Source organism: Mastigoproctus giganteus, chromosome 12 (assembly GCF_048544385.1).
Source record: "Mastigoproctus giganteus isolate SK-2022 chromosome 12, ASM4854438v1, whole genome shotgun sequence".
NCBI classification, from domain to species: Eukaryota; Metazoa; Arthropoda; class Arachnida; order Uropygi; family Thelyphonidae; genus Mastigoproctus; species Mastigoproctus giganteus.
Window position 1 is genome coordinate 75,967,231 of NC_143586.1, and position 26,363 is coordinate 75,993,593.

Genomic DNA, 26,363 nt, shown 5'->3' on the forward strand with positions numbered 1-26,363 from the left:
AGTCAAAATATATTTAATTAACTTAAATAAATAAAAAATATATAGAAAATGGTGTTATTTAAATGAAGAAAATTTTTTATGTACAGATATTTTTCGAAAATAAAATTAGTAAATATTAGAGAACCTATTAAATTGAAGAAATAACAATGAATAAAACTTACATAATTAAAATTTTTAAGTTAATAAAAACGCTACGAAGCACTTTAACAGCATTTATTTTAATAACAAATAAATAAAATAAATACAAGTTCCACTCAGGAATTAACAATAATTCTTAAGTTAATAAAAAGCACGCGAAGTGCTGTGTTATCATTTATTTAAATTTTTATGAGTGTTCTCTGATTAATATTTTAGTGGGAAAATATTTTTTTTCCACATTCGCTGGTTATTTTTTAATTACTTTTATAAGCACACTGAAGCATCAGTTGCAAATTTAGTTTACTCGCTAGGTTCCAGATGGCGCAACGAGTGCTTCGCGAGTAGGTTTCCACACTGTTCACCGTTATTGTATTTTTAATATAATCTTTTAAGAACTTTGGGTATAAATTTTCCTTTAAGAATCTACTTGGAAGCTATTACGAATTATTAAAAGAACACTGTATGTGTTGAGGTCGCTTAAGGAAGATTTGTAAGCCAGGGAATGTTGCTGTTCAAAAACAAATCGGAATATCGCGTACATTCCTTAGTGTCTGGTTGGAATGCAGAATTGCCGGAATTAGATAGAGGCACGTGGTCTTTAAGCGGGGCACCTTTGTAATATCGTTCAATTAATGAGGGTACGGTTATATTAAGTAAATATTTTTCAACTAGCAGAACAGAGATGCACGCTAATTTAATTAGCCTTGTGCTCGCTGGAATTGTACACCCATTCAGACTCCATGAATTAATATAAATGCAAGTACGCAAATGCAACCGGCGTTCCATTACGAATTTGCACTTTAGTTTTTGTTCGTTTTGTAGGAAAAGCTGGATATCGAGACTAAGGCATTTAACACGCTGTAATTAGAACAAATGCTGCGTGCCTATATTTGCTGCTTAAAATATTACAGTTAATATTCTACAATAGAGAAGGCAGAAGTTAGCTGTTAGGTCTACAAATATCACTTTGTATTCAGTTCTACCGAGCAATGGAGTATATACCCCCCCCCCCTTACTCTGCTAAATTTTTTTTTTTTTTTTTTTTTTGATTTTATAGAGCTTTTTGATCGAAAGTTCATGGAGCAGAAGAAGTTTTAAATATAGTAATCTAGATTAGCTGGGAGGTGTGTCTTTCATCCCGAAAGGCCTAAAAATGCATATTTTTAATATAATAATTGTGTTAATAATAATAAATAAGTACAGTTCTTAAAGACCGTATCAAATTTTATTGTCATTAACCATTACCATATTTCATTAAATTAACCGTGTTATTCTTATTAACCCGAATTATATTTCTTTGAGTTTATGTAAATTGCTTACTCTTTAGTCAAGACACAATGGAATAACGAATAAAGAAATATTTTGATGTTAATATGATTTGGATTAATGAAATAAATGTTTTTTGTTAACAGAATTTGTTTTATGCATACTGCGTGACATTACACTGACAGTGGTGGAGAGTGAAAAGGACCTGGGGTGTAATTGTGCAGTCAGATATGAAGTTTTATGAGCAGTGCAGACAGGCTGCAAGAGTGGCTCATGGAATCTGGCCAATGACATACACGAATTTTTCTAGCAGGGATAAGGACGTCATTATTCACTTGTATAAAGGCAATGGTCAGGCCACACCTTAAATACTGCATACAGGTCTGGAGGCCTCATTTTAGGAAGGATGTAGAGCTGCTGGAATGAGTACAGAGAAGGACAAAGAAACTGTTGAGGGGAACAAAGGGTTGATCAACCAAAAACTACTAAGTTCTGCAAATTGCAAAGACCGGAGACTAGGAACCTGCGAGGTCATCTGATTGAGGTGTTTAAGGCTTTGAATGGTTTGAGCAGGCTCAATGCTGACCGGATCCCTCCTCTTGCTCTGATTACGCACTTGAGTGTGCATAAATTGAAATGGAGGAAATACGGTTGCAGAATGGATGTGCGGAAATTTGCCATTAGCCAGCGGATGGTTGATTGCTGGAACAAACTTCGATTGTCCGTTGTGGAAGTTGATAGCTTAAATAAATTCGAGGAGGAACTTTTCGAGAAAATGGAGGAAATGGGAAGCTTTTTTTATTTTTTAGGCTGATGCTGTATAAGCTTGTTTTCTTGCATCATATGCCTCTACTAATACCTTCTATTCTGATTTTCCTGTACACAATGTTCTTATGGTATCGATCTCGCCTGGGATGAGGGGTCTAAGCTTCCAACAACACCTCAACAGCAAATCCAAAATGTATGCAGCAATGTGGACAATACAACAGAACAGAAACGTACAAATATTCGATACCAAACTCATCGCTAGGTACATCCAAAGATGCCTGTACCCAATACCTGGTAATATCCCCCACCCCTTACGAAGCTCCTCAACATTGCATACTGGCTTTTAAAGTGGTTGAATAAAATTTCAGGGAAACCACATACCATCTCTAGATCGATTTTATACATAAACTTGGAAGTTGCCCCATGGAAGCAATGAAAGTAAAACGCAACCATGTAACGCTATCTCAGTTGATCACAGGACGTATTGAGACACTCAAGTGGACAAACTTATGACATCCTTTAAGCTAGCCGGGAGAAACAGCTGACCCGCTACTTCCTCCGCTGGTTAATCTAGAAAACCTGAACAGCCAAAAGGGAAGAGTTCCAGAAAACACTGTATCGATAATAAATTGCCCAGGAATCAACCTCGACTAGTTTTGCGAGAGTAGAAGTCGTAGGGTGGAGAAGCTAAGAGAACTTACCGATACAGAGGTTTAACTTCTTGATTGCCTTGACCGGGCCATTGATTCTTGAAAGGGTTCGACTCATGACTGAGGGAAGGTCTGAATTTGCTTACCGCATCCATTTTAGAATGCACCTCACTCTCGTTGAAAAGACTAGTAGATGGACACACCCATTCTCTCAACAAGTGATGCACTCCTATCTTGTGAAACTTTCCAATTGGTGAAGTCAAAGGGACTATAAACCACTGTACCCAGGTTCGGCGAATACCCCGTGAACCTGACTCACTCAATGATATTTTAACTTCGTTTTTTCTATATTAATAAAATTAATTTTTAAAAATGTGATCGTGATTTAGCTTGTTTTATTGTAACGCTTTGTGCAGCCACTGTTTTTTTTTTTTTTTTATCTGTGATGTTCTCTTATTGTAGTGTTTATTAATGCGCCTTACTATGGTGATGTTAAATACACAGTTTATGTATACCGATATTGTATAGTTAATTACTTAAACCCATAAGGAATTATGCCTTTGTGCATTTATTTTTTATGCACTTTATGTATATAAATGTTGTTGAAGTTCACACTGCGTTGTACAGTTGTATCCGTTTAAGGAATTAAAAAAAAAATTGGCCACGTGTGGGGTATTTGCCAGGAGGTCAGCAATACTGAAGGGAATGTTCGTCCTGGGAAAAATGAGGTAAACGTAGCTTGTCAGTCACTATTTGGGACAATCAATGAGTACATGTTGGACAGTGAGCTGAGCTTTGCAATTTGTACACAGTGGTGGATCAGTACGTTCAAGAAGATAAAGATGTGTATGGCCTATTCGTAGTCGGGCTGATACGCCTTCTTCATGCCTGTTTTCACGTAAACTGGATTTCCAAGGTTGCAGATGTTTCTTTATACGGAGTAGTTTTGTTCCCGACTTGAAGTTGCCAAATGTGTTGCCATTTTTCAAGACACCGTTTCTTTATAATTGACTTGTAGTCTGTGATCGGTATACTAAACGGTTGATCTATAGGATCTATAGCAGTTTTCGCAGCTAGATCAGCACGTTCATTTCCAGAAATTCCAACATGATCAGGGATCCAACAAAAGACGACTTCTTGTTTCTTCCTATTTAGCTTAGTCATGGCATTCCAAATCTGTATGAGTAAGGGGTTATCATGATTTTTATTCTGCTGTATAGCTTGGATAGCACTAATGGAGTCTGTATAGATAACACTGTTCAATATATTTGTTGATAAGGTGAAATTTAACGCTATGAAGACAGCACAGAGTTCTGCAGTGTAGCTGCTGCATTCAATGGGGAGTTTCTTGGCTATGGTAAGGTTGGGAAAAACTGCTGATGCACCAACATTGGCGTCAGTTTTAGACCCGTCCGTGTAGGTCGACGTGTACTCTGCGTGCTGGGTTCACAATGCGGCATGATTTTGCAGTATGTTCTGTTGGGGTAAGGTGTGTTTCCCCAAAGATGTGAGTGAAAGGTCGCACAGCGGTATGTGCGACATCGAAGGTGTAACTGTACGAGAAGCAGTAGGCTGTATCATGTCAAGGTCAATTTGCCAGTCACTGAGCAGAGAAAGCAGGCGTATCCCTGTTGATGGGTTTTTAGATGGGTAGGCTCTGTAAAGGTTCTCCCATTTGGGCGAGAAAAGTCCATTCCGAGTAGGGCTGTCCCGTTGCCCTTTGACTTTTGCTGCATAGTTTAACAGAAGAATTTGTCTGCGTTGATCTAAAGAGGTTTCAGTTGCTTCAGCTCTGGACTGGGGATGTACGAATTGTCCCTAGTGCAAGACGAAGGGAACTGTGTTGTACGGGATCAAGTCAACGTAAGGCACTTGGTCTAACAGAGCTGTAGACCACAGAGCCGTAATCTAGACGTGACCGTATTAATGCATGGTACAAAATGCAGTATTGTGTAACGGTCGGCTCCCCAAGTTGTGCCAGATAGTACTGTACTCTTAAGATGTTTAGCTTCTTAAGGCAAGTAATCCGGAGCTCTTTTATATGTTCGAGGAATTTAAGTTTTTGGTCTAGAACCACACCAAGAAAGCGGACACTGCGAACCACTGGGATCATTTGATTTTCTAGGTGAAGTTCAGGGTCTGGATGTAGGTTACGCTTCCTACAGAAGTGTATCCCGACAGTCTTTTGTGGTGAGAGGCGAAAACCATTGTTTTGGGACCATTTTACAACTTTATTGATGCCACCTTGCAACTGTCTTTCTACCATTCGCATATTAGGCGAATGGTAGGAGATACTGAAATCATCGGCATACAGAAGTAGCGGATACTGTCTGTGGTAGATCCTGTCTTATCGAGTTCATTGTTATATTAAATAGGGTGGCTTTGTTTGTTTGTTTGTTATTTGGTTTTTAGGAGCATTAGCAACTAAGGCCATATTGCTCCGGGATATGCGGTGGTCATTCCCTGACCTTTCCGCATCCTCCGTATTTGGTGGTGACGGGCTCGAACCCCGGTCTAATCAAGAAGCGTGTACTACGCACTGCTGCTCCTTCCCACCTGGTTACGGAGACGCCAAATAGGGTGGCACTTAGTACTGAACGTTGTGGGACCCCTTATTCCTGGATAAAACTGGAAGATAACTGGTTGCTGACTCTAACTTGAAATGAGCGATGATGAGGAAATTTCTGATAAACTTTGGCAGGTGTCCGAGTAGTCCTAGATCGTATAGGTTTCGCATCATACCATACCTTCGAACTGTGTCAAATGCTTTTTCTATGTCAAAGAGAACCATGACATTGTGTTCTTTTCGTACAAAAGCATCACTGATGTTTATTTCTGCCCTGATGAGTAAGTCAGGAGTGGATCTGCCTTCACGGAAATCGCATTGTATTGGGTAAAGAAGGTTGTTTTGAACTAGAAACCAGATCAGGCGGGCATTGATATTTTTTCCCAGGACCTTGCTCATGCAGCTTGCGAGTGCAATGGGTCGGTAATGTTGTGGATTTGCGCAATACCAAAAAGTAGTATTGCGCAAACAATACTGTCATTATTGCAACCACCTTTATATATGTGGGCAAGGAGCATTCATTGCCAGTCTTCCACCAGACCAACCAGCTGTCTGGAAGTAGAAGCTGTTCCCTTCTACTTTGCAGAGAGCTCAGTGCACCAAGGTTGTTGCAACGAGTTGTGTTCACTGCGCTTGCTGTAAAATCAAATAGAGTCGGTCTAAATATGAACACTAATTGCTTAGAACACCCTATTTCTTTACTGGGCTTAAGAATGACATTAAACAAACTACAAAGCGCATCAGCTTCTGTGGCCATATTGCACCTCCCACTCTGATCCAAGCCCGAGGTGGGATTCGAACCCGCGACTGGATTGCCAGGCAAGCACTTTACCCACCCGGCTATATCTGCTTCCAAGTCTGGAAGAAAGTTAACGATTGCCACAAAATCTACGTGCACACGGGTTTGGTGGACTAATCGCATTCGTTGAGCTCTGTGATGAAGAGAAAAATCTGGCAAGTCAGATCGGACCTTTGTTTTTTGAAGTTGGATTGCATATGTTTAGTAGCAATCACTTGGAAATATAATTTCATTCGTGCAATGAATCTCTGCTGTTGTATTTTATATTTGTGGAGCCCTTCCTCCAAAAATGAAGCTTTCTCAATCCTCTATCCAAAAGCAGACGGAAAGCCATTACATGCAATGAATCCATTGAATTATATTTTAGGGATCCCCTCCAAAAATTTTAAACTCTGAAACTACGTGAGCATCTAAAAGGATCCAAAACCCTAACATACGACATAGACTGGAACCCTCAATAAAATTTGTTTTCACAAACAAATTTTAACCCTACTCTTGAGGTAAGGTGAGCCGTATATAAGTTACTGCTTTTCTTACTAGAAATAAATATATCTATCTTGTATAGGATTTTTAATAGCGTTTTTAGGTTAATTTAAATTTCCTATTATATTTTCAAAATATTTAAAAAATTACTTTCTTTTATTTTGAAAAGAAATTATTTTCCTGAATATTTTAGAGATTTTGAAATGTTTAAAGATAACTTAAACATTTTAAATATTAATTTTAGCTTTGATTCTATCTAAATATTCACTTTAATAATGCTATTCTTGAAAACAAATTAGACTGTGGTTCATATAAAACTATTATTCTGGAATATAGAAAAAAATTCTTAAACAGTTTAGTGATATGAATATTGCCCTTCACGATTTTAAAAAACTGTTCTAATTTCTTTTAAAAATTTCTTCCCTAATATCCCTTTTACTGATACACCTATCCAGCAATAACATAATATGATTTTCCGCAATGATTTGCAGCCGTTATAATAAAGTCAAAATGAAATTATTAAAACAAATATAGTAGAAATTCCCGCATAAGAAGTTTTTCCCTCCACTAGATTTGGTTTCTTAATTCCCAATTTCAACTCTATATATTGTAACGTATTATTTTCCTCCTCGTCAGAAGTTTCCCTGGTAATATATATGTGATAAAGAATACACAGTGCATTATTATAATGACGTTTCCCCACTTAATACGGTTTTTAACTATAGAATTTTTAAAATGTTTATATAAAAAAATAAAACAATATAAATACTTTGATAATCGAACAAGTTAGTGCATAGCTTCATTTTAGTTCGTAATAAAACACCGAAGTAGGTGAAATGGCATCGTTTTTTTACATCTCATATTGTGAATGCTTTCACAAAGAGTTGCCTTGATATTGCACTACCTCCAATAAGCAATGCTTCGCCATTGGAGAAGGCTAATGTTACTTATTCTCGGCGGACACCGCCATCCCTGTGTGGTGGTATCCACCTGGACTCCACTGGTGAAGTGTTGCCTATTCAGAATCCACTGTCGAACGTAGTTCAATATCGTGGGAAATTCGTTGTGAACTCATTCACAATATGAGATATAACAAAAACGATGCCATTTCACCTACTTCTGTGATTTACTGCGGATTTGTAGCGTAGAAAGGGAGGGTGGAAGGGGGCGGTCTGCCTGCATCTTCCTCTGATTGATTTGGATTCGCTAATGGTGAGTTATAACTGCAACTTTCCTATACAGAAGAATATCCTTCCATATTCAGACGTCATTCTTGGCCCTCACCAAGGTTGCCTTTCTTTCCCCCAGCAAACACCAGTATTTTCTATGACAGACCGACTTGGGAACGTCAACGTCCACCAACTAAATCCTCCAGAAGGTCATTTATCTCATCACTGTAAGTAACTCTTTCTTTCTTGTAATTTCTCTGTTTACTTGTTAAGGGAGCATCCGAAAGGTCACAGCAAAAACAATTTACGTCTTTTTGCTTTTTACGAAAATTAAAAGGTCTCCAACTTAAGATTTGCTTACTGTGCAACGACCAAGTTGATTTGTAGCTCTTGTAATGCAGTAGACGGACCCTGTTGCAATAAGATTAGATATTAAAAAAATTCAAGGTAAAATTCAATTTGCAAGATAACACAAGCAGTAAAGAAGATCAAGAAATCTCTAGTGAGACTCAATTTGATACCTATCCAGTCTCCTCAAACGGTAGGTACAACCCTTTCTCATTGCCAATTTCGACATTGAATGGTGTACCAACTCCACGGTACACCTTAAATTTCGACAGGAGTTTCTCGCTTTCGTCATTGATTTTAAAGAGCTTAAGAGTGATCTACAGTCACAGGAACAATACCTTGCAAACCAGACAGCAATGTGCAATTCTGTATACAATAAAGAGTTCTCCTTCTTTCTATTAGTGAATTATATAACAAATGATCTGAGTAATTTACTTCCCAAAAATCCCTGGCAAATGGGTATAGCACGATAAACGAAAAGTTTCAAGGTGTGCTACGCGATCTATCTACTCACAAACAGCAACTGGGAGAGAACGAGAAAGTTGCATTGAGTGATCACGCAGACATCAACTTGCAATGATGCTAACGCCGTACCGAATATCGGCTCCTCTCAAATACTGTTGGAACTACCAACAGAGAACAACAAAAACAGAAACATACTGGCAATTCCTAAGGAATATCAGGGATATAGCTACCCATACTTCTAAAAACGAATGCGATCCTGCTTCTCCTACAATTCCAGGAAATCCCCATCAAAATCTTCACACTTGCGAGGGTATATGAAAAAGGATACACAGAACAAAATTTCCCAGCAACTGGTTGCACGAATGAGAGTACAAGAACCTGGAACACTTGGGATCCAGAATTGTCTAATGTGTCCGCACGGAATACCGAAAACAATGCAAGCACTCAAACCCTGGAAAGAGGGGTGAAACTCCTTGAGCACAAGTGTAATTAAACAGAGGACGACCTAACGTAAGGTGCTAAGCCGAAGAAGAGATACAAAGGATCAATTCAGTCAAGAGAAATAGAGCTTGAACCCTCAAAATTAGAAACACTTAAAACGTAAAAACAAAGGCTGTCGGTGAAAGTGAAATGCAGTTAAACAAGACTCAAATCTCAGAAAGTGTATATTAAGATACGATTTTACACAACTTTTGGAAATAGGTGTATTTAATGGAGCAGCTTGGGACTGTTTAAGGCCTAAACATTCCATAAGGCATTATAAATATACATAACGGGACAACTTTATGCATAATTAATACAATATTCACGCGAAATAACAAATGTGTAGAGGAAAGAAGTTTCCACGATGACTTACCTTCATCATCTGTAATAAGTGTCAGCACCTGACCTGGTAAACTTCGCCCGAAAGCGTTTTCAGCCAGTACATGAATATTATAAGACATTCGAGGATTTAATCCTCTTACGGTTGCTTCAGACTGGCTACCAGGAACGTCAGTTGTAGTGACACCACCAGATCCTTCCAGAGAAATAAAAAAAACATGTTTGAATCTCAGCATGACATAAGTAGAAAAAGAAATGGCAATAATTCACACGGAGATAAACATACATTTAGTGATTCGCGACAGATTTAAAGTTTTCTTTCGAAAATTTTATCATTTTGAACAATTATTAACAAGTGCGTTATTTAGAAAATTTAACTGGAAATTCTAAGTATTCCAGGAATTTTTATTCTCAACATGTAACAAATTATTTTTGTTCTCTACGCTAAAGATTGCTAACGTTTATAATGAAAGTTGATACAATATTTATGAGTGCATTAAGAGACTATCCTCTACGATTTGTTTTCTATTTACTTAATAGGTTTTATTAAATCTTCGTCACGTTTGAAATCCTTTAACACCCAAGACATAATTAAATATGAGGCACGTGAAATAATTAAATGATGGAGAAGGTTATGTAATATCAAATATAAGCTCGGTGATAATGAGAAAATAATTACCAACCTTTTGTTAGCTCTGATACCACCAAGTATCTCGTGATCGGACTATTGCCACTGAATGGGTGAGACCACCGCAGATGCACTGATCGACTAGAAACATGAACCACTTCTATTTGACCTGGATGATCAGGGGGTTCTGCAAAACAAAAGATCATATTTAAATCAGTTGAATCTGGATTATAACCGTGTAGATTATTAATTACAAATTCTTTTAAATCAATTATAGATTTTTCTCAAATACAATTGAGAACTCAATAACGGTGTGTAAGAGGTGTAACCAATTATAATAATTTGAATAACAGTTGATGAATTGGGATATTCTTTCTACATTTCCATTATGTGACAGAAGAGCAAATAAAATTTGAGACAGTGTTCAATTTACAAATTTAAAATATAATGCCCATCAATATAACAAAATCCCTTAAGCCATAATCATTCTTCTCACTTTAAATTCTTCTAAAATGAATTTTTAAGCAAAGAAAATTGACTAAATAATGTTTGAGTCAATCTTAAATTTCGTATTATTAATATTTTTACAAAATTTTATACTGGTTCCTAAACTCGTGTATTTTTTTTTTTTTTTTAATATCCATTTGATAAATTTCAATTTATTGAAGGATTTAATCCATTTTTTGTAGGTATTCACAAGTCCATACATATCAAGTACTTCATCTCTAAATATAATTTAATCATACTGAATTTATGATCAGTAAACATTTTTCACGCACTTAGGGAAAAGAATTTTTCTTCAATGCTCAAAGCATAATTTAAGCATTTCGATCATATGACTCGCATAACTCATGACTTCAGTAATGCAATTTTCGGAACATTCAGTTTTCCATTACTTGGCATAAACTCAATCAGCGAATTTTCGAATGCGTCCATAATTCGCATCTTCTTCAAAAGAGCAAAATTGCAAAGTTTCGCATACTTGAGCAAGATCAATGGGGATTGCATAGCAGACAGGCTCACCCACAACTCAGTTGTCTATCTACTATCCATGGATAATCCCTTTTAGCTCACAGGAGGATGCTCTCCAGGATTGCACAGTAGGGGTTCACTGGAAATCAGTACTAGTAAATTGCTTATAGGCAGGAGAGAGAGAGAGAGAGAGAGAGAGAGAGAGAGAGAGAAAAAAAAAATATATGCCTAGTTGTCATCCTTATATTCTTAGAATCACCTGTTGATGAACCTACGAGCATAAGTGATTTTCAGCAGTAGAAATGTGAATACCTTTATATGATCTCATTCGTTAGATCTAATTCGAGAGCGAAGATGAATTCCTAATGAATCTTTGATGAAATGTAGATGATAAAAACTGGGTAAACTATTACGTTTAAAATTTCGGAAAAAGGAGGATATCAGTGGGCTAAATCTTAGGCACCTTATCTCAGACAAAAAACGCAGGTATTTATATTAAACAAATAAAGAAGCTATTACTATTTTAATTATATATAATCCAGGTATAAATGTATATAACTGTTTAATCTAGGGTCTGTGCTTGGATATTTTATCTAGGTCCACTAAATTTCCCTATATTCATCGGTTCATATTGCAAATGAATTAGAATTTAGCGTTAAAAAGCACATTTTACGATTCTTATATCTTACTTAAATAAATAACAAAAGCTGAATATTTAGTCTAAGTTTAGCATTTTGACCAATATACGGATGGATGGAGTCTTACTTCCTTTCTTAAGTGGTAGATGACTTTCATCAACCGGTGAAATACCACCACTTTGCTTATTGGAGGCTTGAAATGGTGAAACCCATGTTTAATCTCTAGAGCAAAGTTTACGGCATCCCCCTCTCCCCATACTTCTCCTTCAACCCATGCACGGTACTAAGTACTATATGTTTTGATACCTTTCGTGTTTGGGGTTTTCATAAAAAAAAAAAAAAAAAAAAAAATTTTCAACAAAATCACTAAATCGCACAGATATCGTGCTGCCATCTATCGTGAGAATGTTACAACTATAAAAATAAATGAAAATAAAAAATAATCGGGGATGGGATATACGGTTCATTAAACTTACCCTGAACAATCATTTCGATTATTGCTTCATCCCGCCCGTATTCATTGAAGGCTCTGCACGTGAAGACCGCAGAATCCTCGCGTTTCACCGCATGTAATGTCAACTGTGACGTCACGCCCTCGTGATGTTCGAAGAGCCTTTTAGTGTATCTGCGCTTTGAAGAAACAGGAAAGAGTGAAAATGCATGAATACGAAGATAACTGAGAAAGTATTCACTATATTTTTTTTTGTGTGTGTCTTAGAGAGTACAATATATTTTTTTATTACAATATCGTTTATATAACCCAAAGCCAACAGAGTTTCATAAAGACCATGTTCTATAATACAGTTTGGAATAGTTGTATAAAATTGTGAGTTCTCACACCCTGTGTTGACAGGTACTTAAAACTATCACTACAGTATTAACTGTGCTGCTCGACTCGCGTCCCTCCAGTCCCTGAGGATGCATTTCAGCGTTAATGATAGTCGAAATCGATTTTAGGTAGTGTGTAGAAACGATGCATCTTGGCCACATGTTGCTAATGATAATAGATGGTACACAGTCTCCAAGAGTACCATGTGCCTGCTATATATATTGCAGGACAAGCAATTTCCACTGTATAATGGAACGATATAAGAATAAGATGGATTCATTTTCAAATATTGCTAGGAATATGGTTTATAAACCAGTCTAGCTATTGCTTTTTCTTTATATAAAAATTTACTTCTTGTTTTGGTTGAATTGCATTCAAATAACTCATCACACGAATATCACTTTTAAAAATCTTATTTTAATAAGTGAGACATACACAGGGAATTGTTGTTTATAACAAAATGTGAAATATTAGTGGCTGCAGATTTTTAAAATAGGAAATAAGAATATTACGATACACCAATGGTTAGTCTAAGTTACAGAAAGCTAATCAAAATAACCAACCAAAATGATAAGAATTCAATTGTGCCACTTCTGTTAAATTGGAGAGCGCATTCAAACAATACGATAATTAATTTTCACTTATTAAAATTTATAAATATTTATTTAAAAATTAAAAGGTGTATTAATAAAGCTATGTTTGTTAATAATAGTTTTAAGAAGAGATAATATAAATATACTTTTTAAAGTTAACTTAAATATTAAAAATATTTTTATAACACTAAAAAGAAGTTTGAAAATTAGAAAAAAGCATATACAAATTTCTGTAGTACGATTAAGCATTCAGTACCGGGTAATCTGAAGGATCAGATTCTCTAGAATCTGACTACTGAATAGTGGTAAGTGCTGGTGGTCTAGGTGAAGGCTGTCAATCACAGTCGAAAACAGGTCCAGCCCATTAATTAACATTGAACTACTGGTACTTTTAAGAGAAGTGGGCTATCTTGCTGCAAATATCACGGGGTTTCACTTATAAAAAAATAAGTGTTCAGCTAATGAGCAATCACAGAAACTCACAATATATTTTACATATCGATCTAAATGTCAGCAGTATGTCAAAATTAAATGCTCTGTTATCCGCGTGTTGTCACGCTCTTGTAAATACAAATTATCTTTATTAGTAAGTTCGAATATTAAAAAAAAGGGAAGTTTTTATAATTTTTTATACCGGGTATTAATCATTATCTAAAACACAGAGGATAAAAGAAGAGTGAGAAATAATTGCAGTGTAGTTTTACTGCTAAAATCGTAAATAACCTTCCAGTGTCAGCTAAGGAAGCCTAATGCAGTATGATTAAGAGAGTTATCAGTATACATGGAAGGCTTGGCATTTGCTTCTGTCCGTTTCGCTGAAGTTTCTTCCCCCAAATTTCCCCCACTGATAGCTCACAGGAATTAGCCGAAACGATCGCGGTCTCTAATGAAAATTAATCACAATGATGCCGTTATCCTCGATTTTTTTCACTCTTTTTCTTTTTGACTTTTTGTCGCTCTTAATCGACCTTGCTAGAAAAAGACCGAGTGCCGACGGTATTATCTCTCGTAGCCAATGCCTATTACCGTGTTGACATGTATAAAGTAAATTAGGAAGATGTTAAAAATCTAAGTACTCTCTCATCCATGGAAGTGGAGTCGCTTTTTTTAACCTCTCTTTTTGTGTATTGCTCGGGACATCGCTGCAAAAATATCATCCATTATTTCGGAGTTAATAAATCTTGCATTTTTGCAAAACGAAAGGGAAACTTGAGATAGGTCTTTAATTGATAAATTCAGACGTACAAGCTAGTGCAATGTATTAGTTCTGTACGTAATAAACCACCGAAGCTGAAATAGCTCTCTGGAGCACCCACTCAAATCCATGGAGGAGTTTAACACATTATTCATTGACTGAGAAGTTTGGAAATGGCAAAGCGTACAGATTTACTACTCCTTCGGATACTTATGCCACCATCATTAAGCCCTAACAAACAACACCAGAATCCAAGCCACATTCACCACCTAAACATCACATAAAAGAAGTTTTCGTGGACAGTACAGTTGATATAATCACCATCCATCCCACACCGGGTGTAAAAGAGCTGAGTTCGAATCACATCAATGACGCGCGGAATTTTTATGTCTCTTTTTCACAACCAGGCTGAAAATCATCAGACTCAAGCGAGGGTAGAATGGTTTTTTCTCCCAGCAAACCGATCACAGAACACGCACACAATTTATAGACATTTTATATATACAGCCTAAGTTGCTGATGCGTCGAAAACCCCACCACAACAACGATTATATAAAAGAGTGATGCTCTTTACGAATGGACCTATATCAGGCGAAGCCTCTCTTGGGAGCAGTGATTCCTTCTTTTGCACTATATATATAGTTCTGAATATTAATGTATAAAATGTATGTTTAGTTTTAAAAGTTTAAACCAAATTTAATGACCCGAAATCATTAAAACACTAATTGTGATATATCTTAGTAGCTTCTATTCTTAAAAATGATGTGCATAATGACCTGGGAAATTATCACCGTTAAACTGTGCAATGCACAATATGTTTCCTATTGTGCTATAGAATTCAGTCTACCCTCCTCCCCACAACTGGCCAGCCATAAAAGGGTATTTATTCGGAAATTATTTACGTCCGATTCCAACTGTGGCAGATTTAGGCTGGAGGAATATTAGTTTTATTTTTATTTATAGTCAGTTCCACCTCTCATATAATTAACAATTATCCGTGGCACAATTACGTGTATACTGGGAATGCACATAAATAATGTACATTAACAAGTTAAACAACCGGCCGAAATGTTATTATAATGAATCAAACCAATGCTTTTAGTAACAAAAGGACTATGCTGGACATTAACTTTTCGATATCCGACGAAATTTTGAAGATTCATTAACGTTTGGACTAAGTTCAGACAAAGCGAAATGTTTGCACTTCCCAAGCAAAAGATTAATATCGCACTGATAGTGAGAAAGTCTTTATGACATTAACATTAGCCACCTGCGCACAGAAAACAGATTAAGAGACTTAGCCTTCCTTTTCAGTGTAATTAATTAGTTCGTGGAAGGGACCATTTCCATCTATTAATTGAATCTCATGTTTGTCGACTAAGCCAAAATACCTGTGACTTCCACGAGCTTAAAGAAACAGCAGTTTGCCACGAGTTCCATGGAAAACGAGTTGCATGTCTGCTCCTGAAGCACTTTACCAATTACGACACCAAGTAATATGCTCCAACGCTGTGCAAGAATAATTATTGTAATATTTTGTAATCAAAGAGCACGTGCAACTACAGTTAGGATTACAAAAGTTCTAAAACCAAAACAGAAAAAGTCGAGTAAACAAAAGATTACACATAAATCGAACAACTTACCGTAAATTTTAAGTAATTTAACTATCTAAATTATCAAAAGGGGTGAGAAGAATTTTGAACAATTTTTGATAAATTTAAAAATATATTTAAGCAAATTGATTATATTATTAAAAAAATGTATGTAGTTAGTATTACTCTTATTGATTTTTGTAAAAGTACTTAATTTTTTAGATCTAAATTTCTTAAAAGATTTTTTTTAAATAAAAACCAATCAACATTACACATAAATAAATATAGGTAGAGTTGATTGATTACATCTCTACAATAATCCGTGATGAATGTTACGATTCGTGCATATTCGCTCGAATTCAGACTAACCAGTATTAAATTGGTAACCGTGGGGGGGGGGGCAGGATCAAAAATCTGAGGAAAATAAGCCGATAAATATATATTTTGGGGTAGGGGATATCTCCCTTATATGCCCTGTTTAAAAATTGGAAGATGGATGAAACGTTAATGTAGAACATTTTTTTTAAATAGTAATTTTCTTTCCCTCAGGATTTACTTAGATTATAAGCTTCCCTATTGAAGCTTATTAATGTATATTAACAAGGGACAATTTGATTATACAGAAAAACATTTTATTCTGGAATTGGCATTTAATTTTCAATGATCTTGAGACATTGAGAGTCACAGCTGGTTAACAAAGGGAATGGAGGATAGTATTCTAGTACTGGTGTTCAATTTGGCCCTCTCTTCCACTCACCTGCAGACAATAATAGAAATACAGATCTTAAAAAAGGTGACGACTGAATGCCCCTTTTCCAGCATGGATTACAGTTATTTTATGGCCTATTTTCACACCGTAGCTATTTAATCTGCCTCAAATTAGACAAAAACTACAATAATACACGTTAAACGTTAGTATTATGATTTTAAGTTTAATATTATTTTAATGTAATATTAGGACAGAAATTTTATTCTTATTTTGCAGTAAGCCGTGTTTTTTGATCCACTTGTTTCTTATATTCGCCACTCCCTCAACATCGAACACGCACCTATATTTTCTTTTTACCTTATTTCTTTCTCTCTCTTTTATCCATTTAATTAAAACTAACAAAAAAAAAAAAAGGTTTCGGGATCAATATATAATTAAGGTAAGTAAAGTCGAAAGAAAGTTTAAGAGAGTAAAGGCAGAAAGCTAATGACCCTTCAGCACTTGCAAGTCTTATTGATGTTTAAAGTTAGAAAGGTGAGGACTAATGATCGCCGCCTAAAAACAAGCTCTACTACTGGATGAACAAACATTCCCAATACCTAGTTAGGTCCTTGAGCCTGTCAGAACTACCGGAACATTAAAAAGAAACGCTCCCAATGTATGCATTTATTTCCTCCGTTCATTAATAAATAACACGCAAACACTTGAAAAATGCAAGATGTTTTCTTTTTAGAAGAAAATATTCATGAAACAAAAAACTTTCATTAACTGAGAAAATCCTCGTTTTATCTTCATTAAAAACCCCGTAATTTAAATTCCAATAACTATTAATAACATAGAGAGTATGATTATTTGGAGGGTCCTCATTTTATGAAACAAAAACACATGGAACTCGCATATACACTGTCCTATCAAAAGTCACGGGACATCCTTCTGTTTGCAGGAAATTGTGTGGCTACGAAATATGCACATATTTTGGCCTATAAAGGGAATCATATGCTGATGAACTGGAAGTCCAGAGAGTGAGGCTCGGCCCTAGAACCAACAGGTAGGCATAAAACACTGACTGAGAGAAGCCGACGAGCGTTGAGACCACGAAATCAGACTCTGGAGCTTAGAGCTGGGGTTTCTTAACCGGAAGGGCCTATATCCTTAGGGGAGATGAGGTGCATTCCAGGGACGAAGACAGGGCCTACCAGAATACACCAGAAATATTTAAATTTTTTTCTTTGCCTGTTCATTTTCAATTTGGAAATTTTATGGAAGCAACTCCACCTTTCAGCTTGACGCGCTCCGTGTCACAAAGAAAGGATTCTGAACGTGAGCTTTTAAGAAAATAACATCGGAACACTGTCGTGGTCCACACAAACCCAGTTACCAAGAAGTGTTCAAATCCCAAGTTCAACTCAGACGAGCATCCTTAGGATGAAATAGAACGCAGAATTAGAAAATTCAAGATGGCCCTTTTCCTTAGTGGAGTTCACGAATGCTTTTAAGGAAGAATGGGGCACAATACCACCATCTTTCCACCAAAAATTTGTAGAAAGTCTTCGACGGCATACTAAAGAAGTCGTTCCGGCCAAAGGTGGGCCAACAAACTATTAATTTCTTTAAAAAAAAAAAAAAATAGATGTTGCTTTCAAAACTTACAAGTGTCGCGTAACTTTTCGTGTGACAGTGTAAATTTACATACCACTGAATAATGCAATGATCGAACTTGTAACCAAATTATTATGACTATTATATAGCATCTATGCATGCAGGAAGTATAAGAGTGAGTCATTATATCAGTCGAATTTTAACCTAAGCGAGGAAGCTAATGTGGGCCACGTGGTGTTCACATGTGTCTATAAAACAATATACTCTCCACCGTTGAGTTGCCTCTTTTGCAGGATTAATGCAAAAAATTTCAGAAGAAACAACGCTGAACCATTTTATCACCAGAGACCAACGAACTCGGCTATGGTGCTAAAATAGCCCATCTTAAAGGGATTCGAATCCAGGCCACTTACATTTCCATTACCGTTGTGATACTTGCAATTTTTACATATTAAGTAAATATGTAATAAATTTACATATTAAGAAACACAATGATAAGGACATGCGATAATGACTATATAACCAATATTTATGTCCATTAAAAATTAAGATTCTTGTTATTTTTTGCCTACCCTTGGTTAACAGGCTGATAATTTAATTCGTGGAATGCCAGCACCACCGTACAAACGCTGAGTTCTGAAGTTTCGGTGAACTGCAGGTAGATCGCAGGAGGGTGTGCATCCAAGAATACACTGACACAGCTTCAAGTTTGACATGCTGTCTGCCAGTTCCAAATTGGCCTCAAAGTTACGAGCTACTAACTTGAATCGTTTTATGAAGGGTTTATCGATCATAATGACTGATCTACATTTTATCACCAGTCACTGTACCACCAGGAAATTCTTCACTGTCTCTCAAATCCAGTGAGCACATGTCATCGATTTTAAGATTCTCTGTAACAATCGCATTGAACTTGCTGTGTGAGATTTATATTCTTCTGATTAAATGACGAAGTGAGATTCTCCTCTCTCAATCCAGAATCTTTGAGGCCTTTTGAATTTGCTGTGGAGTGCTGGAAAGCCTTAGCTATTGGATATTTCAGTTTTCTTCAAACAATTGTCTCTGTAAACCCCTGCCATTTCTCTCGCAGATTCTGTAGCACACATTCCACGTCGAACACAACAGAGAATTACAAAACGTTGTTCAGTCTTTAAATCTTCCACTATACATCTCGCAAAATGGCTCACAATAACATGTGGACATGTGTTTTTGTAAAGGGCAGCTCCTTGAACATCAGTTCATCTCCGCCTCGTATCTCTGTGAAGAACAGTATCACTAGAAATGGGCTAGATATGTATGTGGCGGATGTTTGTGTGTGTGTGTGTGTGTGTGTGTGTTCTGTTCTGGCCACGTGGCTAATCTGAAGCATCAATCACCTGGACAGATGATTCTGGGTACTCGTCCACACCACTGGAAGGTGGGCCAGTCCCAGTAGTGCTCGTGATGTCTCGATTCGAGACTCTGACCTGCCTGATGGCTCACAATAACAGCGAGTAATTTAAGGACACTCTGTCAGAACTTGCATCTGTGTTAGTGTATTGATATACAGTCTCCTGCTATCTACCGGAAGTTCGCCGAAAGTTGAGGTTGTACGGTGGCGCTGCATTTTCGTGAATCAATAAACCATCTGCATAAAGGTTGACAATTAAATGTTAGCCTAAATGAAATATAAGATGGATGGACGGTGTATTAAGTTGTGAGATTAGCACTGATTCTGATCATCCAATTATTTTTTTAAAGCACAGAATTTCAAATTACTCAGTGAATCAGGCAAAATTTTATTTTCCAAGTAGGTTGTTCTAATTTGTGTTGAATATTTGAATAAAAATTCAAATATTCAACACAAATACCTCAGAAGTCAAAACAACAAACATTTATAACATTGACCAACATATTAGGTAAATATTGTATTCTTTTGACCAACATAAAATTGTTGGTCAAAATGAGTACTTGGACAATTAAAACTATAATCACATCTGTTAGGTCCCACATACACCGAATAGAAAATATACATAAAATACAATTAAATGTATAACTTTAATTTCAGAAACATAATGTAGGCTCTGCATTTAATGACTCTTTATATTTGTTTCTTTGATAATGGTCAGATAACTTCTAGTAATATTAATATTCTGCTTTTCGCTAGCGAACCTAGTGGCAACATACAGCACTAACAGTCCTGGTGGCGACATGCAGCACTATCAATCTTGGTGGCCACTTATGCAAACAAACCCAGCTTCGTAATAATAGTAATACAAAATAGCAAAGCTGATGTTAATGCTCATATAGTTATTTTCTAGCGAGAGCATTTAATATGCAGTCGACTATTATAATTTTTCGACTGTTATTGCATGGTAGATAATTTAGATACGCAGCCAGACTAATGTAAATTGTCACCATAGCGGTAAAATGACAATTTTCCATGATGATGATTTTATGCACAACATTCGCATTTCTATTTATTCTAATGGCTCACACCACTAAAGAAATGTCATTTAAAATGTTAAATCGAAAAGATGAGAGATAAAATCGCTCTTATTACATATTTTGTCATCAGTTTTAAAGGAAGACAAATGAATTCGTTTCATATAAGAGATGAAATTCTTCTGGCCTTTAATACTCACGTAACGTGTTGACTGCTTAAGCACCGCGAGCTTAAATACTCGTATCAATGATTCAATTATTATTCCGTAAAGAAAAACAAGAGGCAGTTAACTGATGAATGACGTCCAGCCCGAATAAATATTTCTAGTTAACTCTTTTCCTTCATATATTTCTTCGAAGCCTCTGCAAAACTCGGCGATTTTCTCCGTACTCCACTGGTGGCGTTGGGAGATATCTTTTAAATCCTAGCACACCTGGGCCCCAGCAGTAAGTGAGAACAAGGAAGGGAAAGAGAGATAGAAAGTTGAAGCAATTTAAGACCACAACCTACACTAGGATTACCTGGGAATGGAGGAATTGGCGATCTGCTTGCCATCCTTGAACCAAGTGATAGATAGAGGCTTATCTCCGTAAACTTTGCAATCCATACTCACCGATTCGTCTTTTTTCACTTTCCTTGCAATGAATTTTGATTTGAAGTGGGCTGGAACTAAAAGAAATAAAAGCGTCGTTAAGAGTAATAACAGCTACCAACATATAAATCGAGCTATTAAATCTCTGTTTATTTAAACATTTATCGCGCGTAAGAAGCAAAAAAATAAATAAAAGCGTAGATGCTCATCACACAATCGTTCTTTCGAATACGCTGTAGTCGTTTTTTGATGATTAATATTTAAAATGTGCGCCACAAATAGGGTGAATAAGTTTCAACGGTCTTTAACATTGGATTCTCTTTTTTTTATTTTCTTTTAAAAGTGCATATCTTTTTTATTTTATGAATTTTGTATGTACCTTTTTATTTTATGAATTCTGATGCTGAGCTTCAGTACAATTGGAAATATCAAATTTCCAATTGCACTGAAGCTCAGCATCAAAGAACATCAGGTGATATACATTCAGTGATCGCTGAATTATGACCACCTACTTGATACTGTGTTGGGCTACCGTTCGCATTGATAACAGCCACTATTCACCTAGGCATTGACTCCACTAGATGTCTGAAAACGTCCGTAGGTTTCTGCTGCCTGCTAGGATATCCACAATGTCGGAATAGATTGCGGTTGCGTGGCCATACGCCTCACCTTCCGTTCCGAAACATCGTACAGGTGTTTAATTGGATTGAGGGCAGACGAATTTAGAGGCCAATCAAGATGGATGACATCTCCACTGTGTTTCTCAAACCACTCGTACACAGTGCGGGCCCGATGACAGGTCGCATTATCGCCTTGATAGACCCCGTTTCTTTCCGGGGAAAAAAGGTAAAATGGCAGGGTGCACATGGTCTAAAAGCTACCGGTAGATCTCAACAATGAAACGTTGATCCATACGCATCGGGGATCCTAGTATTTGTCAGAAAAATATGCTTCATATTAAGCAGCCACCGCCACATGCCTGGATAGTGGGCACCATGCACGATGGGTCCATGGACTTCAACCCGAATCCAAAGAATCCGGTTGCTTGCGACACACAAGGCGTCCGTCGGAGTGTTACACCAGATATTTAGACTCATACAACCAGCACACTCGTTTCCATTCCTCCTGTGTCCAACCAGCGTATTGTTGTCACCACAGTATTCTTCATCAACGATGATCAGCAGTGAGGAGAGGATGTCTCTTGGATCATCTGCTGTGGAAACCTCATACGATACATCTGAGTGTGCAGCGCATCGTCATTTGGGATATTGTTCTTGCATTCTCCATATTGCTTTGCGATGTCAGCTGTCGCACAGTGACCTGCCATTGAACCCATACAATGTGCTGCACCATCCGTTCACCTTGAGTAATCCTTTATAGTTTCTGTCGGTGGGAGGTGGTTTCACCTGTCTGACACCATTCACCACCTTTGTACATCTTAATCACAGTGGGCAGTGAGCAACCGACAAGACGTGCCGTTTCCGATTGTGCGAGCTCGTGCGTCGAATGTATATCCCTTTGCACTCTCTATGCAATGTTTCCTTAGAGTACTCCAAGAGACTTAATTGTATTAATGACTCGACGTTTGCACATGCTCTCGGCATATACCAAAGAAAAGTATTTGATATTGTGCTATAACTATGAAAGATTCGGATGTAAAATTCATGTATAAGACATTTAAGTGCAATAAATTTTGAAAATATTTGTTTTAGATGTCGCACACACACAAAGATATATGCTACACTCTTCATGATTGTCCATTACACACTGGGTAATAATCACTTTTGGAAATTACCTATATACTTCACGATTATGAAGTATTTCTATGCAATTACACTTTATAATGAGATATAATGGCTCAAGGATGGCTATAATGAGATATAATGGCATAATAAACAACACGAAATTTTAACCAATCACTGTAAATAGTCCTTTAGAATCATTTTGAATATTTCCAGAGACAGGAGTGATAGGCTTGCGTAATGAAATTATAGATTTACTGAAATTTGAAGTCGAAATAATGGTATTTTTTTTTTTTAAATATGAATGAAAAAGGTGGGAATCTTAAAGTACGAACTAATAATATCATGAAATACACTTATGTACAAATTAAATATTTCAAAATAATAATAATAATAAATAAAGTTTTGGTAATGGACAAACATCGCTTTATTGGCCTCACGAGACCAAAATGTCTTTGTGGGCGAAACATTGACTACTTAACGAGATGGAGATGAAATCTTAGAGCTTTATGTGATCCTCATTTCGTTTTTATGGACAATAACGCACCTCTTCATTGGACCCACTTGGTTGATACATTTTTGGAAAGCAACGATATCCAAAGAATGGAATGACTTACCAGATCCCCAGACCTGGGATGTAAAGAAAATACCTGGGATACGATGTGGAGACGAACTACAAGTTGCTGCCGTTCTCCAAAGAAACCTACTATCGTACTGTAGTCTCTTGTGTGAGTTGGGGAGGGACTTCAAAACAAATAAATGGTTAAAAAAATATTCAACGCAAAGCTGTTTACAAAGATTTTTTAAACGTTTTCTGGAAATCTCGAAAATCACAGTTAGGTACTTGCCAGATAAGCAGAGTATTGGTTGGAACTTGTTCTGAATTAGCATAATTTGAATTGACAAATAGCACTATGAGGTATCAAAAGGAGAAAGAAACCATGCTATTCTCGCCTGAGACCGACTAATTCGGCCACGTTTTGAAAAAAAAAAATGCTCATTAAAATTCCTCACATCATTGATGGGACTCGAACCCAGGCTTCTTCCACCCGGTATAGGGGAAGACGACGATTCAACCAACTGTGTTACCCACGGCGGCATTTGCTGACCTCCGACTATCTGGAGGTGGGATGGGGCTTATTTCCCCCTGTTTCTCTTCCTCTCTTCTAGTCATTTTTAAAGTCATGCTCTACCTCCTTTTCCTAAGGAGAGGCTATACACGAAGGCCTTCCTCCTAGTGGCAGGAATGAGTACGAAGAGGACTTCTTGTGTTGCTCCTGTCTAGTTGCAAATTGACCAGTCTAACAACATACCATAACACTATTCTGCAAAACCCTACATTATGCTAATGACTGGCTTAGAACTGGTCTTTCTTCATCTCAGAGTAAACAGGCAGATAAGGAGACTTCGTATCGTCAGACACAAGATACGATAAGTTCCTAAAATATGCTTTATTACATAAGAATACACGACCTTTAAAACAACCCACAGATGGCAGTCATTAGTTGTCCACAACTAATCAAGTTAAATATTGTTTTGTATTCGCTTTTGGCTAGATTTTAAATTTCAGTTGAGTAAATCTAAGGATCATGAAGTTTTCTCATTTAGTATATTACTTCCCTTCAGATGAGCTCCTCTTCCATAACTTTAACCGCTATAAGTAATTTTCTTCGAGGGAAGAATGTATGAAGCAAACTTTCATTCAGCCCGACAAAACGAAGAAAAAAAAATAGGTGGTGGCCAGGTCACATTAATGGCAAGAAAAGAAGGCGCTCCTTGTTAGAGACGTTGATTGGAAAAAGGCAAGGCAATGGAAGTAATGTATAACTTATGAGAGTGAGAGAGAGAGTGAGAGAGAGAGAGAGAGAGAGAGAGAGAGAGAGAAGGCGGTTGAACCACACTCCACTTGAAGGGCTATTTTGAAAGCTATTTTTAATTAGCTAACGTTGTTGTATACAGAAAAATGTAACTCGATATTTCATGCCATAAAGCCTTGCTGAAGAACGTAAAGAAATTTCGATAGCATTTGGAGTGGAGGGTGAGCAGGTGGTGCTGAACTCAAGCGGTTATTCCGAAGGAAAGGAACTGGCAGTCATAAACAAATGCTCGCTAAAAGAAAAACGGATCAAAGCAAAGCATTCGGACAAGTATCCAAGGTATTCGATCAGTCGTAAACTCTTGGGGGGATTTATGACAAGATTTAAAAAATAAAATGAAAATAAAACTAAGAAAAACGCTAAAAGTAGTTTTCTTTAGATATACGATATTTTACAGGATGATAAACACGAGACAGTTTTGCACGGAAGAAGAAAGGAAGGTGTCCATAACACATTGAAGATGCTTAATATGAATCAGATAAGATCCGTAGGAATGTCTCTGAAATACAAACACTAAATTTTTCACTTTTATTACTTCAAAAACAGTATTCTATGGTCGAAGATCCAAAGAAACTACCAAACAACTTAAGAGTTGTTTGGTTGGTAGTTTCTTTGGATCTTCAACCACCAATTGTCAAAATCACCATCAACTAGATTGGATACAAAATATTTAAAAGGGCCATTGCACTTCGGTAATAAATTTTTCGAAGTATTGGATTGAAATTTGAATAAATGTCACAACCAACTGCAACTTCTAATGCGGACCATTTTTTAGACAAAGTGATTAACATCAGGGAACAAAGAATGTTACTTGTAATTTTAATGTATTTAGCACTGTTTTATTCAAAGTTATTCACATATCACTGGCCTCTTATTTAAAACAATCACCCTTTATATTTCTGTTGGATTTATCCAGTTATATATGATCACAAACTGGTATTTTAACGAATGCCAATTATAACAATTATTATAAGATCACCTCAGTAATAATTTAACTTTCAAATTAAACCTAAGATTATTTTAGTACAAAAAAACCTGTATTACCGTGAACAGTGAGCTTGGTCATTTTACTAAGGCCAGGACCAATTCCATTAAATGCTTGGCAGAGAAATGAACCTCCATCCGTTGGTTCCGCTTCAAGCACTAATAAGGATCCGTTTTCTAATACCTGTAAGCGAGCACTGCTCATGATTGTTTGAAAACCTTCTGGAGAACCAACAGGACCTATAAAATAATATTTAATTTTAAATTAAGATGCCAGTTATATAATATTGAATGTAGTATGATCAGATTTCGAAACAGTTTAATATTGAACGTAGTTAGGTGAGATCTCGAAACAGTGCTATATTAGCCACATCTTAACTATATATATATATTTTTTTTATTATCGTGAATCACATGACACGCAATACTGAGAACGTATTTGGTACACAAGTGATGTTCATGACAAATTCAGTTTCGCATTTAATATCTGACTTATAGACTAGTTAGAGTAAAG

General features: G+C 36.6%; 1 protein-coding gene across 1 annotated transcript in view; it reads right to left on the minus strand.

The window, feature by feature from the left end:
- LOC150077204 (cell adhesion molecule Dscam1-like) overlaps positions 1-26,363 on the minus strand; it is a 386,288-nt gene that overhangs the window by 11,595 nt on the left and 348,330 nt on the right. Inside the window, exons 11-15 of the mRNA XM_090385678.1 lie at positions 25,910-26,089; positions 21,176-21,323; positions 12,189-12,337; positions 10,158-10,289; positions 9,509-9,670 (exon numbers count right to left, since the gene is read on the minus strand). Of these exons, the coding sequence (XP_090241804.1) occupies positions 9,509-9,670; positions 10,158-10,289; positions 12,189-12,337; positions 21,176-21,323; positions 25,910-26,089 (771 nt within the window). The remainder of the gene's footprint in view (positions 1-9,508; positions 9,671-10,157; positions 10,290-12,188; positions 12,338-21,175; positions 21,324-25,909; positions 26,090-26,363) is intronic.